This window comes from Callorhinus ursinus, unplaced genomic scaffold (assembly GCF_003265705.2).
Source record: "Callorhinus ursinus isolate GAN/ISIS: 27379988/994484 unplaced genomic scaffold, GSC_fseal_2.0 scaffold4, whole genome shotgun sequence".
In the NCBI taxonomy this organism is placed as follows: Eukaryota; Metazoa; Chordata; class Mammalia; order Carnivora; family Otariidae; genus Callorhinus; species Callorhinus ursinus.
This window is the reverse complement of record NW_027397066.1, coordinates 64,257,058-64,272,664: the sequence shown is the minus strand read 5'-3', so window position 1 is coordinate 64,272,664 and position 15,607 is coordinate 64,257,058. Positions and strand designations below refer to the sequence as shown.

Genomic DNA, 15,607 nt, shown 5'->3' with positions numbered 1-15,607 from the left:
GGTTGAAAAGGACGGAGAGGGGAGTCAGCTGTAACTTGGGCATTTTGCCCCCGACTACTCTGAATAATGGGAAGCAGGGAGGGTGAAGGCTCTTTTTACAGAGGGGCTGGAGTGCTAGAGGACATGGTGGAATCAGGCAGAAGGGCAGAGGGAGAAGTTGAATTGGACCTGGGGAATCCCCATGGGGCATGTCCCTTAGGGATGTGGAGCTCCAGGGAAATGTGCAAGTCAGAAAACTTCAGAGTTGACCCATTGTTCCTCCTTTTGTGTTTTCTCCCCTCCAGTTGCCCATAAAAACAGGGATATAATTCTTATATTTTCCACTTTAGATTATCTGTAATATCTTAGAATGTTAAACAATTATTTTTGGTTTCTTGGAAAGGTGGTTGCAAGGCTTTTCTTTGAAAATGAAATTTTATTTGAACTAGTCAGACTGACATGTGAGCACCATGTGGTGCAGCGTTTCATTAGGTAGTGCCATGGATGGTAGCATTCAAAATAAAACAAAACCACAGATTGGTGAATAACATGGAAAGAATAAAAATAAAAGTACTCCGTGAAAAACCTCCCTCCCTGTTTTTCCCCCTAAAAACAAGACCTTGGGATGTTATGCTCTTTGCAATTATTTCCACAATTATTTTTTGATAGAGTACCTCAGAATGTATTAAGCAGAAGAGACGAATCAGTTGTGAAACTGATTTTATAAATAACCCAGATCCAAAAGAATTAAGAACACTATATCCTAGGTGATGGCAGCTAATGCCAGAGTTCTTAAATACCTAATGGGGAAGTAGAGGAGCATAAATATAAATAAGAAGGGAATGATAACTCATACGTGTAGGAAATTTAAATAAAACTGAACTAGATTATTCATAAAGGGAACAAAGTATAATATACATTTCAAAAATAACCTCATTCAAAGTGCTGAAAATGTAAGCTTCATCTGAACTTGGCACCAAATTGTTTTTATCAGTGATGTCTATTGTTGTTGGTAGCAGTGGTGGTGTTGTTTTTGAAAAGTTTCTAAGAAAGCTGCCTCCATTATGTTTTAATGAAATGAGAAGACACTGCAAAATCATTTTCTTTATAGGCAAATAATTTTCATAGAAGCGGTACCTAATGAACTATCTGATAAGACCTCAGCTTAAGTGATTTTAGCACGTTCTGCTATGAATGTTGACTGCTTAGTTGTGGAAATCTCTATTTATAAAATCATGGTTTGTTAAAAAAAAAAAATCTAAAGTCTGAGCTAACTATAAAGATATATTCACAGGAAAAAACCCAAACTGGTAGAACTTACTCGAAATTGGAAATCAGTTTCTGGGACTCTTTAAAAAAAGACTGGCTATAATGTGAGGCTCACTATAAATCAGCTTCTTCTGGGCTTCTGTTTATCCAAGGATCTTTAGTACTGAATGTAGATGAAGTGTCTCATGATAATATCGTTCACATCAGTGGTAGGAAGTTTGGGCTGATAGGAAGGCCGTGGATGGTAGCATTCCACGGAGGAGTTCCTTCTCCTCCTTTTTTTGGCCCAGGGTCTAATATATAGCATTGGGTAAGTAGTTAATTGCTTAATTCATATTTATCAATGAATGAATAAATAAAATCTGTGCTTTTTGAACATATTTTCATGTTTTTATAATATGGTTATGGTGTATTTAAGCATTAAAAAAAACTTTTTTTTTTTTTACCAGAGAATACTTTACTTTTTTTTTTTTCAAGATTTTATTTATTTATTTGACAGAGAAAGAGAGACACAGCGAGAGCAGGAACACAAGCAGAGGGAGTGGGAGAGGGAGAAGCAGGCTTCCCGCACAGCAGGGAGCCCAATGCGGGGCTCCATCCCAGGACCCTGAGATCATGACCTGAGCCAAACACAGACGCTTAATGACTGATCCACCCAGGCGCCCCGAATACTTTACTTTGAATTGACTTATGATTCCATATAACTTTGATTTCATCTCTTATTGATATTCCTCTGTACTATGACTATGGCTACAAAAACCAAGTTCATACTAGCTTAAGAGGAAAAAGAGGTTACTGTCTTATATAACTGGGTGGTCCAGAGGGAGGAAATTGCCTCAAGTGCAATTAGATCCAGAGAATCAACTCATGTTCTTACGACCTCTCTTCGTCAATTTTACCTATGATTTTGTTTGTCTCATTCTTTCCTTGTTCAAATGAGTATCAGATGCCAAAGATTTCAGGCTTTGGGACCAGTTAGCTTTGGAAAGAGCGAGCTGTCATTTTGGGGCATCAGTATATTCTGTCCTAGACAAGGACTCTGAGTCAAGTGCTCATTCCTGTCACATACTTAGACCAGCCAGAGTAATATGTCTACCCGGTGACAAGAGGTGGGCAGCAAGGCGGAGAGGGAGAAGGCATCATGATCCATAGCCTCACTAAAGACCACATGGAGTGGAGAACAATTTCCTCAATACCAAGGGAATACTGTTCATATACACGTAAGGGTGAAAAAGTGTTCTTGGTAGGAAAACAATTCAATAGCTATTGCAGTCCATTATATTCAAATGCCTTTAAAATATTTTTGCCATATATTCTAACAAGGTGCTTCCTTCCTTCCAAATTCCAATAAACTAAAAAATACAAATTGAAAATTTGTTTTAAGTTATTCATTTTATGTACTGAAATTTTATAATCTTACCTTGATGTCCATAGTCCAATGCTCTGTTTGCATTTGCGTGATAATTTTACTTAATAATATTATTCTTTTTCTTTCTTTGGGACTGTAGTTTAGGAAAATCAAATCTACTTTTAATATATACAGCTTTGTGATATTTTGTGAAAAAACTAAACTGGTACCATTGGGTTATATAGCCCAAATGAAGTGCCAAATGTTTATTTCCTTAACACCAGTCTGTTTGGGCTCCAAAAGATGACCTTTAGGGCACCTGGGTGGCTCAGTCGGTTAAGCGTCTGCCTTCGGCTCAGGTCATGATCCTGGAGTCCTGGGATCGAGTCCCACATCAGGCTCCTTGCTGAGCAGGGAGCCTGCTTCTCGCTCTGACCCTTCCCCCTCTCATGTACTCTCTCTCTCTCATTCTCGCTCTCTCAAATAAATAAATAAATCTTTAAAAAAAAAAAAGATGACCTTTAGAGGCTCATCTGTTCTTGAAAGCAAATTCAATCAAGTAGAAGGACATTGAATAGGAGGATAAAATGGTTAAGATTTATAGCTTAAATGTACCACCAGTATAAATTATAATGGATAAATGCATTATTTCTCCGTTATATCTCATTTTTCCCCAAATATAATAATTCCCAATTTATTTGGAAGCATTTTTTGAATACTGTGTTTAAGACGCTTTTCTGGTGTTGGGTTACAAATATGGACATGGCACCTTTGACTTTTCTAAGTTCACCGTTTTCAGGCATAGGTGTTTGATTGTAAAGCTCATAGGAGAGCTGGTAAGGCTTTGTTTTTCTATTCTTGTGGCATAAGGAAATATTTTATTTGCCCCTCTGGATTTTGAAAACTCAAACAGAGCAAAGACTTAGAATGCTTAGCAGATAGATTTCATATTTCAGTTAACAAAACAAGAGAGTGGGTAAATAGGACTAATATGAAATACTACATGTATCAGAGGGAGAAACATGTTGGGATTCAATTTCTTTAGATTCTTAAACAAATAGTATATTTGTTATAACTTTATCCATAATTTCAATGTGATTTTTATGGGAAGTCTATTCATCCTTTAAGAAAGCATTAAATGCTTATTCTGAGTTTGTGCTGACCGAAAAAACAAAAGAAAAAAAAGGTGGAGGCAGATAAGCTTTTGTTTCAAATCACAGTCCATTTTTTTGCAGATTTCTATGTTGTAGTGAGAAAGGAAGACCTGCTAATATGATTTGTTATGAAAATTCAATTGTGAGATGCAGAGGAGCTTAAACGTCATTTGGGGTTTCTGTGTCGCGATTTGTAACATGGGCGCATTTTCACCAACAGTATAATCAGAACTATTTATCTGTTATGTTCGGAGCTGAGAAGAGTAAAAGGCAATGATTATAACTCACATTCTTCCTTAGATTTCTTAGAGTAAAAGTTTGTTTAAAAGTTTGTCACTTGTGCTTATACAACTCGCTTACTTGCTAAGGAAGAGAGAATCCATTTTTAGCAATGGGCCAGTGTAGAACGCACTGTATTGAGCAACTCGTATTTTGAAGCTCCAAGCATTTTTTTAAAAAATGAACTCATCCAAAACATGTGCTTACAAATAATTTTTTTAGAAGATTTTATTATTTTAAAGTAATCTCTATACCCGGCGTGGGGCTCGAACCCTCAACGCTGAGCTCAAGCGTCACATGCTTGGTGGACTGAGCCCGCTGGTGCCCCATGATTACAAATTATAATTGTTTTTCATTGATGTATTACCTCTTAAAGAAAAATACATTTGATAGGGATGTTTGGCAGCCAGAGAGAAAATAAAGATCATCTGAATACTGAAAGCTAAAAAGCAAACAAGAGAAGATTGTGAAAACATCCTTACAATTGTTTTAGCTGCTTATTTTATGCATACGTATGGCTAATTACTAAGGCCTCATTTTGTTGGGACCTTGGGAATAATGCTGTTCAGTGATTTTTCCTTATGAGATAAAAACTTGGAATCCTTCATATTAGGAAGAACTCCTGTAGTGCTTAAAGCTGCTCAATGAATAAGGAAAAAAAAACTTGCTTTTTTAGATTTATTATTAACCTTACTGATATTTTCTGACATGTTGTATGTCATGGAAATTAGCAGTTTCTGTTAAGGACATACCTAGGGTGCTTGTAAATTATCTATAATGTTCTGTTGTAGATGACGTTATATACCCAAAGTTGGTGTTAGAAATTTATTGCTACAATGAATATTTTTAATTTTTAATAAAGTTGAAGAAAATGTTGTTGATGTCTAGGTAGTGTATTGGATTTAAGCGTAATGAAATAATCTATTTTTGGGAAAAAATCTTTAATATTTAGAATTGGCTTTTACAAATGAGGTCACAAAGGAAACCAGTCAATGGGAATTAATTTTTTTTTCTCTTTTCACATAGCCTATCTAGAATTAACCTCTTTTTTAAAGATACATATATATATTAAGTTCATATATCTTTTCGTGTTGTTTTTATTGTTTCTTAAGTTTTTTTTCCATTTGGCTCATTGCCTTATCGGTGCCATTGATTACGAAAGTTTATACTATGCAAAATAAGCTTTCTCTTCACTGTGTGTGACTGAAGATGTGATTTGATTAATTCAGGTAGCGCCTAATTAAGCTGTATTTTTTATATACTTAACTGTTCATTGTTACCTCATTTATTTGTCTTATAGTCAAAATGCTCATGCTTTTTATTAGAAAGTTTTACATTTACTTTTCAATTAATTCAATAAACATTAATTGAGCAGCTGCTATTTTTAATATATTGTGTTATCTACTTTTTATATTAGATCGGGTTTGAATATATGGTATTATCATTCATTAAAAAAGTGTTTACCTAGTTTCTTCTGGAATGGGCTCTATTCTATTTTCCAAATATAATAACATTCCTATTGCCATTTAGAAATTGGAAAAAGTACAGATTTTAAAATCTGTTTTGGTTTATATTAGTTGTGGGAAATTTCTTTTTTTTAAACTGATTGCTTGATCTTCAAACCATAAAACCTAGATATGTCTCCAACGTTCAACATCAACTTCAAAGACGCTGCATGTCCTAAGTCATATGCTGCCTTCATTCCCCCATCTTAACTCATCCCATGCTAAATTTTTATGTTGGCTGTATCTCAACAGTTTTCTACTAATTAATCCCATTTTATCTTAAATGCCAGAAGAAAAAGGCCACAACTATCGACATTCAGGCCATAATATGGCTTTTACTACTTCTTCCGTGTTCCATATCTGTTATTATAACATGTGTGCATTATGTAAACATGCTGAGGAACTTACAAGATCTTAAATCAATATATGGTTTCATATACATCTTAAAATATCTCAGAAAGAAGAAATCAAATATGGTGCTATCTGGTTATTTCTGCTTGATAATACTGCCATTTTACCTGATTATTATTCAGTAGTTATAAAGATGTGATTGTAACTTTATTTATTTATTTTTTTAAGGATTTTATTTATTTATTCATGAGAGAGAAAGAGAGTGAGAGAGAGGAGCAGAGGGAGAAGCAGGCTCCCACCGAGCAGGGAGCCCAATGCGGGACTCGATCCCAGGACCCTGGGATCATGACCTGAGCCGAAGGCAGACGCTTAACCGTCTGAGCCACCCAGGCACCCTGAGTGTAACCTTATAGGGAAGCAAGATAAATGCTTTGTAAGCATAGGAGTGTAAGAATAGGATTCTTAAGAGTTGTGTCTGATTTAGCAGTTGTTCTCGCCTCCACTCCTACAAACTGCCAATTCAGGCTCCAGAGTGCATGTCTGCTGCTTGTTACTTTGTAAGTAAATTTGGCCTAGAGTGAAATCCTGCAATCTGACCACATGACACTAGATGTAGGCTCAATCCCAATTAATTTGGAACATTCCTGGAGTAGTCGGAATGAAGCACCATTCTGATACTTCGTTCAAGTCCCTCTGCAGAGAAGGGACAGCACAATGGGCTCTATTTTGATCTTCTGCCAAACATCTATACTGAGAGAGGCCAGAAAGCACAAGGTCAGGTCCTAAGGCTGCATCTGGTCTTACTGCTAACCGAAAACTAACCTAGAGGGAGGCAAAAATAACCTTATCTTATTCTATCCCTCTCCCTTGGCAATTAGAGAAATTCCATGAAATTAGTATTTGCAGTGTACACTGAACTAATGAGAGTATTTGGGTGATCAGAATTGCACAAATAATGAATTAAAATTGGATGGGAAGCAATAGAAAATAATTATAATTTGTATGAGTGAATGCTGTCGTTCCACTTGCAGTTTTATCCCAAACAACTTGGAAAACGGGTAATATTTGGGTTTTACTTTATTATCATAATACAGGGCAGGCTTTATCATATGTTTAAAAGGTAGCAGTCAGGACAAATACATGTTATTTTTTATTTTTTTTAAGATTATTTATTTATTTATTTGAGAGAGAGAAAGTGTGTGTGCACATGTGCGTGGGAGAGGAGCAGAGGGGTAGAGAGAGGGAAAGGGAGAGAATCCCAAACATCCTTCGTGCTGAGCACAGAGCTGTATGCAGGGCTCGGGTTAGGGCTCTATCCCACGACACTAAGATCATGACTTGAGCCAAAAGCAGGAGTCCGAGGCTTCACTGACTGAGGCACCTAGGCGCCCCAAGACAAATGCATTTTAAATAGGACAGAATGTTTTGTTCATGAGAAAGGACAGTGACTGTGATTATAGAGATTAAATATATAAAACCATCTTTAGGCATTTAATTCACAGTTTGGGGCAACATGTTGGAGTGTAGAATTTTTATACAAAGTACTAGAATTTAGAATTCTATGTATTTTAACTTCTTTTCTATTATAGATTTGTACTGGCTTATAAACACAAGTCTTGCAGATGGTCTTGTGTATACCAACAGCTGCTCTGCCTAGACCTCTCTCTCCTGGAGTTCACACCTTCATCTCCTACCCAACCTGTGCCCTGTGGGTGCAACTGTAGGTTAAAAAGTTTTTAAAGAGTCTGTGGTTCACAAACATTCCTAAGAGGGAAAGAAACCAAGAAAAGAACTACAGGGGAACAGACCTCCATCAGGCAGACATAGAAGCAGACCTCATTTTCCAATGTGGGCATCCCATTTAAAAAAAATTTTTTTAAAGATTTTATTTATCTATTTGACAGACAGAGAGAGATAGCGAGAGAGGGAATACAAGCAGGGGGAGTGGGAGAGGGAGAAGCAGGCTTCCCGCTGAGCAGGGAGCCCAATGCGGGACTCGATCCCAGGACCCTGGGATCAAGACCTGAGCCGAAGGCAGATGTCTAACCGACTGAGCTACCCAGGCGCCCCTAGGCATCCCATTTTAGAAAACATTTTCCCTCATTCTGCTTGCATTTCTTGCTTTATTAAATGGTTATGCTGTCAGAATTTCCATGCATAAGGATTTTCCTGGTTTAAAAAATTTCTCTTCAGGGTATAACCTTATCTAGGTTGTTTGGGGGGTCATCATTTCATATATTTGCATTCATACATTGGTATGAATGAGGTCATAAGATGAGAACAGCCACACTGAAATGGAATATTTTGGGTAATAGAAAACCTGGATAATGATTGTGTTTAGAATGTGTCTGTGTGTGTCTAGCAACCTAGGTGAGACAATGAGCGAGGGAGAGAGAAAGACTAACTCATTCTGTATCAAAAATTCACCTAAAGTCTGTTCCATGTCCAAAAAAATGGAGAAAAACAAAAGAAAATGAAACAAAAAAACCCCCAACCTTCTGCCTCCTGGTTCTGAATATCCTTTCTGTTCCTAGGATTCAGGCAAGTTCCAGAAATGTATGAAACCTAAATGCCCTTAAATGCCATTGACATCATTGCTTTTATGAAAGAAAATGTGTTCAGATAACAAATTAGTTTTTCTAAGCCAGTTTGATTTTCTTTTTCCAAGTGCTTGCTGTACCCCCAGACCAGAGTTAGGACCTCTTGTTGTTGTAGTATAGCCTCTCTTGTCTTGTAGGTTCTGGGTTATTCTGAGAAGTGAAAAGTACAAGTGTTTTATCTGTACAAAACAAATCTGAGATAGAAAGCAATACTAAAATAAGACAATCGAGGAAAAATTAATCAAAAGAGAGAGGGCCCTAATCATTTGCATATTCTGTATGTTACTAATTCATAAGAAGATCTAAAACGTTGACTTATTCAAATCAGTGGAATTGGGAATTTTTTTTTTTTTTTTGAAGTAGGCTCCATAGCCAGTGTGGAGCCCAGTACAGGGCTTGAACTCACTACCCTGAGACCAAGACCTGAGCTGAGATCAAGAGTTGGACGCTTAACCGACTGAGCCACTCAGGTGCCTTGGGATTGGGAATTTTATTTTATTTTTTATTTTTTTTAAGATTTTATTTATTTATTTGTCAGAGAGAGAGAGAGAGCAAGCGAGCACAAGCAGGGGGAGCGGGAGAGGGAGAAGCAGGCTCCCCGCTGAGCAGGGAGCCCGATGCGGGACTCGATCCCAGGACCCTGGGATCATGACCTGAGCCGAAGGCAGCCGCTTTAACCGACTGAGCCACCCAGGCATCCCGGGATTGGGAATTTTAAAACAAATCTATAAAACCCCAACAAATGTAGGTGAAAGCTTAGTGACATACTCTTGAAGATAAGAAATAAGATAGAATTTAGAATGTTTTGATAGTATAAAAGGAATCCAGGCAAAACAGGCAGATACATTTTCAGTAGTTTGTTAGATACTAGATTTTGTAATGTGGTAGACTGTCTATCACAAGCCTGGAGGGTAGCAGAGTGCACTGGGTAGAACAGGCTTTAGAGTCAATCAAACTTGAGGAGATCTGACTCTGCTACTTAAAAAGTAATCGTTCTTATTTCAAAAACTAAAATTAAAAAGACCTCTCTAAAACCTCAGTTTTCTCATCTGTAAAGTGGGGATAAAAATAGTATGTATTCATAAGACTTGAGAGGACTAACTGAAGAAATTTAGGTAAAGTGCTTAGCATAGTTCCTGGAACATAATAAGTTCCCAACAAATGATAATTATTACTACCATTGTTAGAAATTCTTTTGAATTTTTGACTTCCGATATTTGTACTAAATTTAGGAAGTTTGACTTTTAGTAAATTTGGCTTTTGTTATCCATATTAATATTTGAGGACTTAAAAGTAGGGAGTAAGTAATAATGTACCTGTTATTTTCATTTGTAATTATTCCTTAACACTAATATTACTTTTTGAGTGAACTGATGCTTGTGAGTGAACAGATGCTTTAGTAGTATATTTTTTTTCCATGGTAAGCATCAAATTCTTTGCCAATTTATATATATATATATATATATATATATATAAATGGACTTCAGAATCTCAAATGATGCAATTTTGCATCTAGTGTGTGCATGACTTAAAGTGCCCTGGTTTTATTAATAGCATTTGGCTTGTCTTTAAATTTGGTCTATGGTGCTATTAGCTCTCTCTGATGTCAACCAAGGCTGACCTTTAGTGGAAACTATTTTCTGTTTCTATTGAGATATAATGAAGACAGATGGCAACACATATTTGAAGAAACATCCTTACAAGATGCTCTGTTGTACAATGATGGAAGTGCAGAGTATGAAAGATAATATGTCAATTATCGTAGATGGGACACCTGATCCAATGTTCAATCAATCAGTAACAGTATTTAATTTAGTAAAAATTAATGAGAGTGTTTAAAATATTTGTCCTCTCTTTCAGTTGTCATTTAGTGATGACAATTTTAATATAATAGACCTATTTTGATATCTTGAACATTTGAACTTGTGCGCAATTGCTTGTACTGAGATAGATTATAAACTGTTTCATGTTTATGGAACTGATTGTTTAAAAAATTTAATGATGGAAACTATCTGCATACAAACATTGAATTATTTTGACTTCTAGTTATTTTCTTAATATAGGGACTCTAGATGGTAAACTCTAGATGGAAAAACCAAATTTAGGACAAATTTTATTTTTTAAAAATGCACACACTTTCTTTTCTCTCTTCTTTTCCCACCACATTCTCTTTCCCTCTCTTTGATTGTTTTTCATTTGGAAGTGGTTTGGGTGAACTTCGTTTCACATTATGGGTTTCTGGATTTCTGGCATTCACAGTTTATTGGAGGGCTAGATGCTTTGCACATAAATTAACTTTATTCTGCCTTATTTTAGTCATAATATGGTTGTGACTTGCTTACTAGGTAGATATTTTTAATATTCTCATTAATTCATGCAATCTATATTCCCTAAACATTTATTGGTTGTACTGTGTGTACAGAACCATGTGCTGGTCCCAAGAGGATTGTACAGTATAATATCCTCCTTTTATACTCACAGAAATGGAAACATTTCTCAGTAATGCCGCTAGAGGTGTGCCTAAAATAACTAATAAAGAAATTGTGAACTGAAAGATGTTCCTTCATAGGAGCCTTCTTAATGGGACCTGTTTTAAAAGAGTTTGTCTTTTAATAGAGGAGGTGATTCATATACCCAACTAATTTAACATAAGGTCCAAAGAAATTAAAAAAAAAAATCACAACAAACTTTAGAAAAGGGCAGGTAACGTCCTGTGGGGAATTCAACTGGATTCCTTCAGATGGTGATGCCACTTTTATGACTCATGGTCTAAACTGCTTGCCTTTCAATGAATGTGTTCCCCGAGTCACTTTTCCATTCAGTAATATCATTTCTATAAAATTCATTTTATTAAAATAAGTACACATATTAAACTAATGTAAGTGTATTCTGAGGTATCAATGTATATTATACAATTTACTGCAATATATAACCCATCTTCAGCTATTCTTAGTTTCTGCTTAACGTAACTTGATTTCTTTAATCTCAGACTTGAATAGAAAATAAATTTCTAAATGATCTTGAACCTTTTCTTTAAAATCAAAATACCCTACAGGGGATAAACAGGGTCTGGCTTCAGAAATGTATAGCAACAATAGTCCTTCAGGACAACACCGTAAGAACTGATCATTTGATCTTGCTGTTGGAACTATCATATTATTTTTTGATTTTTATTATTTATTTATTTATTTATTTATTTATTTATTTATTTATTTATATTTAGAGAGGGAGATTAGGAGGGAGAGAGTGGCAGAGGGCGAGAGAATCTCAAGCAGGCTCCACGCCCAGCAAGGAGCCCAATGCGGGGCTCAATCTCACCACCCTAAGATCATGACCTGAGCTAAAATCATGAGTGGAACGCTTAACCCACTGAGCCACCCAGGCACCCCTCAAACTATCATTTTAAAACTATTCAATGGATTACGTCAAATTAAAAGAGGAAGACAAGATACACACATGTGTCTTAAATATTTTGAGATCTGATTTAATTATGGTAGGAGAGAGACCAGTACAATTTTAGAAATTCACACAGGTCATTCTGGGTTGCATCTTCTTTGACATGGCCTTTGGAAAATCTTGTAATTTCTTCATGTACCTTATTCTAAGGAATCTTTAAAAAATGGTTGCAATTTCCAACGGATTCAGTCTTTAAACCTCTCATAATTTTTCCTGATGCTTGAAACATTTCTCAGTAATGCCGCTAGAGGTGTGCCTAAAATAACTAATAAAGAAATTGTGAACTGAAAGATGTTCCTTCATAGGAGCCTTCTTAATGGGACCTGTTTTAAAATAAATTCCTTCAGACTTGCTGACAAGTAAAATAGGTGTGGAGGCTTTGTGTTTTCCTTTGACCCTTCCATTTGCATGGCTCACTGTTCTCCTTTTATCTCAAATCGGCCAAAGCCAAAGCTATAATGCTCCATTTTTGTTAGTTGGAACCTTTTTAGCTCCATATTCCTTTAGCAAAACATTTCTGTTCTGTTCCCTTCAGAGCCTTGTTACCTGTATAGTGTTAAAATATTTAAGGATGTTACTGATTTGAGATACTACCCCTCCAAGAGGTGACACACAATGACAATGGTCCACAGTTCTTTCCCCAATTCTTAATTGAACAACAGTACATACTCCCGAGGAGTGAGTATTGATTATAGGAGATGAAAAAGCAGACTAAGAGGAGGTCTTTGGGCACTGAAAGGTCTTTGGGTGACTATGGAATCAATCTCTGGTCATTTCTGAGTTTAAATAGACCTCATCCAGAATTTCTCAGACAAAATTTTACTATATTTGTTTCCCAATCACTAAAGCTTCAATTGCTTTGTGAAAAGTGGATTCGCTGGGAAGTGATCTTAAAAGTACAAATGATTCCCCTTCTCAGTGAGGCATATTCAGCAACAAACATTCCCAGCTGGGTTTTAGAGTCTGACAATTTACCCTTCTACTGTTATTAAAGAAAGCACGGAAAGCGTTTCTGTTTCCTTCCTTCCTGTTCCAGTTATGAGCAGGAGATGCTAGAGCCCACTGTATATCATCTGTCTTCAACTCTGTCAAGAAAGGAATGTCGTCCAAAGATCATCTGGAATTTGTCTGAATTTGATAATGTAGTGCAGAGCAGTTCTAAAAATAAAGACGGGATTGTTGTGTCCTTTAGGAGCAGCTTATTTCATCATTGTTGTTTTTCACTTGTAGCCTTGTGCCTTGTATGGTGGTTTCTGTTTCTCGGAACAAGCTAAGAAGAGTCATTCTGTTCCTGTGCTCTGGGAACGCTGGAGTGCAGAGTCTGTGTTTTTGAGGATAATATTTGGCTCATACAAGGAGCCTGTGTTCTGCAAGTGTAACGTTTGGTGCATATAAAGGGGATTAGCATCTGTGGGAATTGAGGCTGAGACATCGAATAGAAACGCCACAGTCAAATAAAGAAGTGTTTATTTATTAATCTTGTATTGAACCTCTTAATAAAAACATACTGAATTAGCATAATTGAGCAGGAGTTCTGATTTGCTCTCTTGTTTTTGCCTAATAGCAAAAGTCAGCTTAGATTTTTATGGCTACGGAGAAAGTTTAGTTGTCTTTGTGTTCACGGCTACCAGACGCTGAGGTTAACATCCACTTTATCTGTGCTTATCTGTATTTACTCTAATCAAATAAGGATTCCTACAGAATACAGTCTTGGAATATATACTGAAGAACAGCACAGAAATTTTCTAAGAGCTTGATAGCTGTATATATGATAGTTAATAGGTTTTCTCTGCCATCTATTGAAGTTAAGGAGAAGACCTTAAGATTATTAGCAATCTTATAATTCACTTTACATGTTAGAATTTAGTTCTCTATCTTGGTCTTCTTTTTTCCTTTTTAGATACTAGATCGGTCATGCACTGAAATCCTGGAATTGCGGCCTTCAAGTGTCTGTGTGGGGGGTAAGTGGTTAGAATTTAAAAATACCCAGTAAGAAATTGTATTTTTTCCCCCTCGTTAGATTATATGATTTGAAACTCATGTTGGAAAGAGAATAACAAAATTAACTTTTTTGGCATCCTTTTCTGTAAGAATTTTTAAATAATTCCTTGAAATATTTCTATTTTAAATTCAAATTTTTTAAGATTGGAGTGTTATTTTAAATAATGAACATATTGTGTGACAGGCTTTTAGAATTTTCTGTATATTTAGTTCATGTTTGAGACCTTTCCTATGACAAGTAAAATAAAATATGAGATTCTTTCTTTTTTCTGATTATACAAACAGTCATGTATTTGTGGACTTTGAGCTCTGTGCCTTGATGACCTGGCCAAGGTACAGTTCCCACCAGCTCAGGGCACGTATGGAAGTGATGGACGGGCGGATGGCAGGGAAGAAGCAGGTGGCTTCATTAGCTGGCCCTAAGAACAAACTCAGGTTTTAGCACTTCCAAGCAATCCTTACCCAAGGAGAACATGATACTCTCTGGCCTATTCTGTTTCTTCTTCAAGGCTGACCTGGAGTTCATTTTAATCTAGAAAAGGAAAAATATTGGGTCTAGTGGAAGAGGAAATGTGCTGTGTAATTTCCCACAGAGCCTCTCAACCACTGGAGATGGTCTTAAGCTCTGTATCTTGTAGACTTCCTATTTAATGGTCATTGAGATGTTTAAGAGGAATAGTGCATTTGAACATCCCAGAGCATCCCTTTGCCTTTATGATTTTACCTAATCTTCATAACAACACTGTTTGACAGTTTTATAATCCCTGGTTCACAGATGACGAAACTGAGGCTGAGCGGTTCAGTACTTGCTTTAGGAATTGTCCTGTTTGACTCCTGTCTGTCCGACTCTAAAGCCATGTGCTTTTCACTGAGTCACATTTTATGTTTTACCTGCACTTTATAAGTGAAATTCCTTTTATAATATACTTAATGACGAGTGGCATAGCAATATTTTCTTCCTCAATAAATTACTATATACATGTTAGATTATGGTAGATAGGAGATTGTCTGAGAAGACTGAGAGTTAATCACTGTTAATATAGTTAATAATACCATAATAGTTAATATACCATCTTATAGCTAAACAGCAAACAGTTAAATGCCATTCAAGATACTTGATCAGTTACCCTGTTTTCCTAGTATTGTATTTTACTCTCTAGCATTTAGTGACTGCTCCTCTTATATAGAGTCCCGAGCAATAATTTGAATAAACTTTCTTTAGTGACTGGCCATAGATTGTTAATAGTCCAAAATGCATGACCTCTGGTGAGTTATAAGTTTGTGTGCAAGAGAGAATGAAACCGGGATTAGTAATGTCAAGAAACCATTAAAGAACTCTGTATGAGGTGTCAGAGATTAAAGAAAATACAACATATGACAGTTCTAAGAAACAAAGAATGTGAATAAATAATTTTCTTTACATTCCCATACCTTAATACCTGAGAGTAGAGAAAAACAAAGAAGCTTCTTTCCCGCTGATATTTTCCTGAGGATAGAATTTGGGGAAATTTTTTCTTTTTCTTTCTTTCTTTCTTTCTTTCTTTCTTTCTTTCTTTCTTTCTTTCTTTCTTTCTTTCTTTCTTTCTTTCTTCCTTCCTTCCTTCCTTCCTTCCTTCCTTCCTTCCTTCCCTCCCTCCCTCCCTCCCTCCCTCCCTCCCTCCCTCC

The 15,607-nt window shown here is 36.2% G+C and overlaps 1 protein-coding gene across 4 annotated transcripts in view; it reads left to right on the top strand.

Moving 5' to 3' along the window:
- ANTXR2 (ANTXR cell adhesion molecule 2) overlaps positions 1-15,607 on the top strand; it is a 148,256-nt gene that overhangs the window by 22,573 nt on the left and 110,076 nt on the right. For all 4 annotated transcript variants that reach the window (XR_012377954.1, XM_073891826.1, XM_025887610.2 and 1 more), the window contains one exon: positions 13,842-13,902. Coding sequence is in view for 3 of the 4 variants with exons in the window: in XM_073891826.1 (XP_073747927.1) it covers positions 13,842-13,902 (61 nt within the window). In the remaining variant the exon portion in view is untranslated. The remainder of the gene's footprint in view (positions 1-13,841; positions 13,903-15,607) is intronic.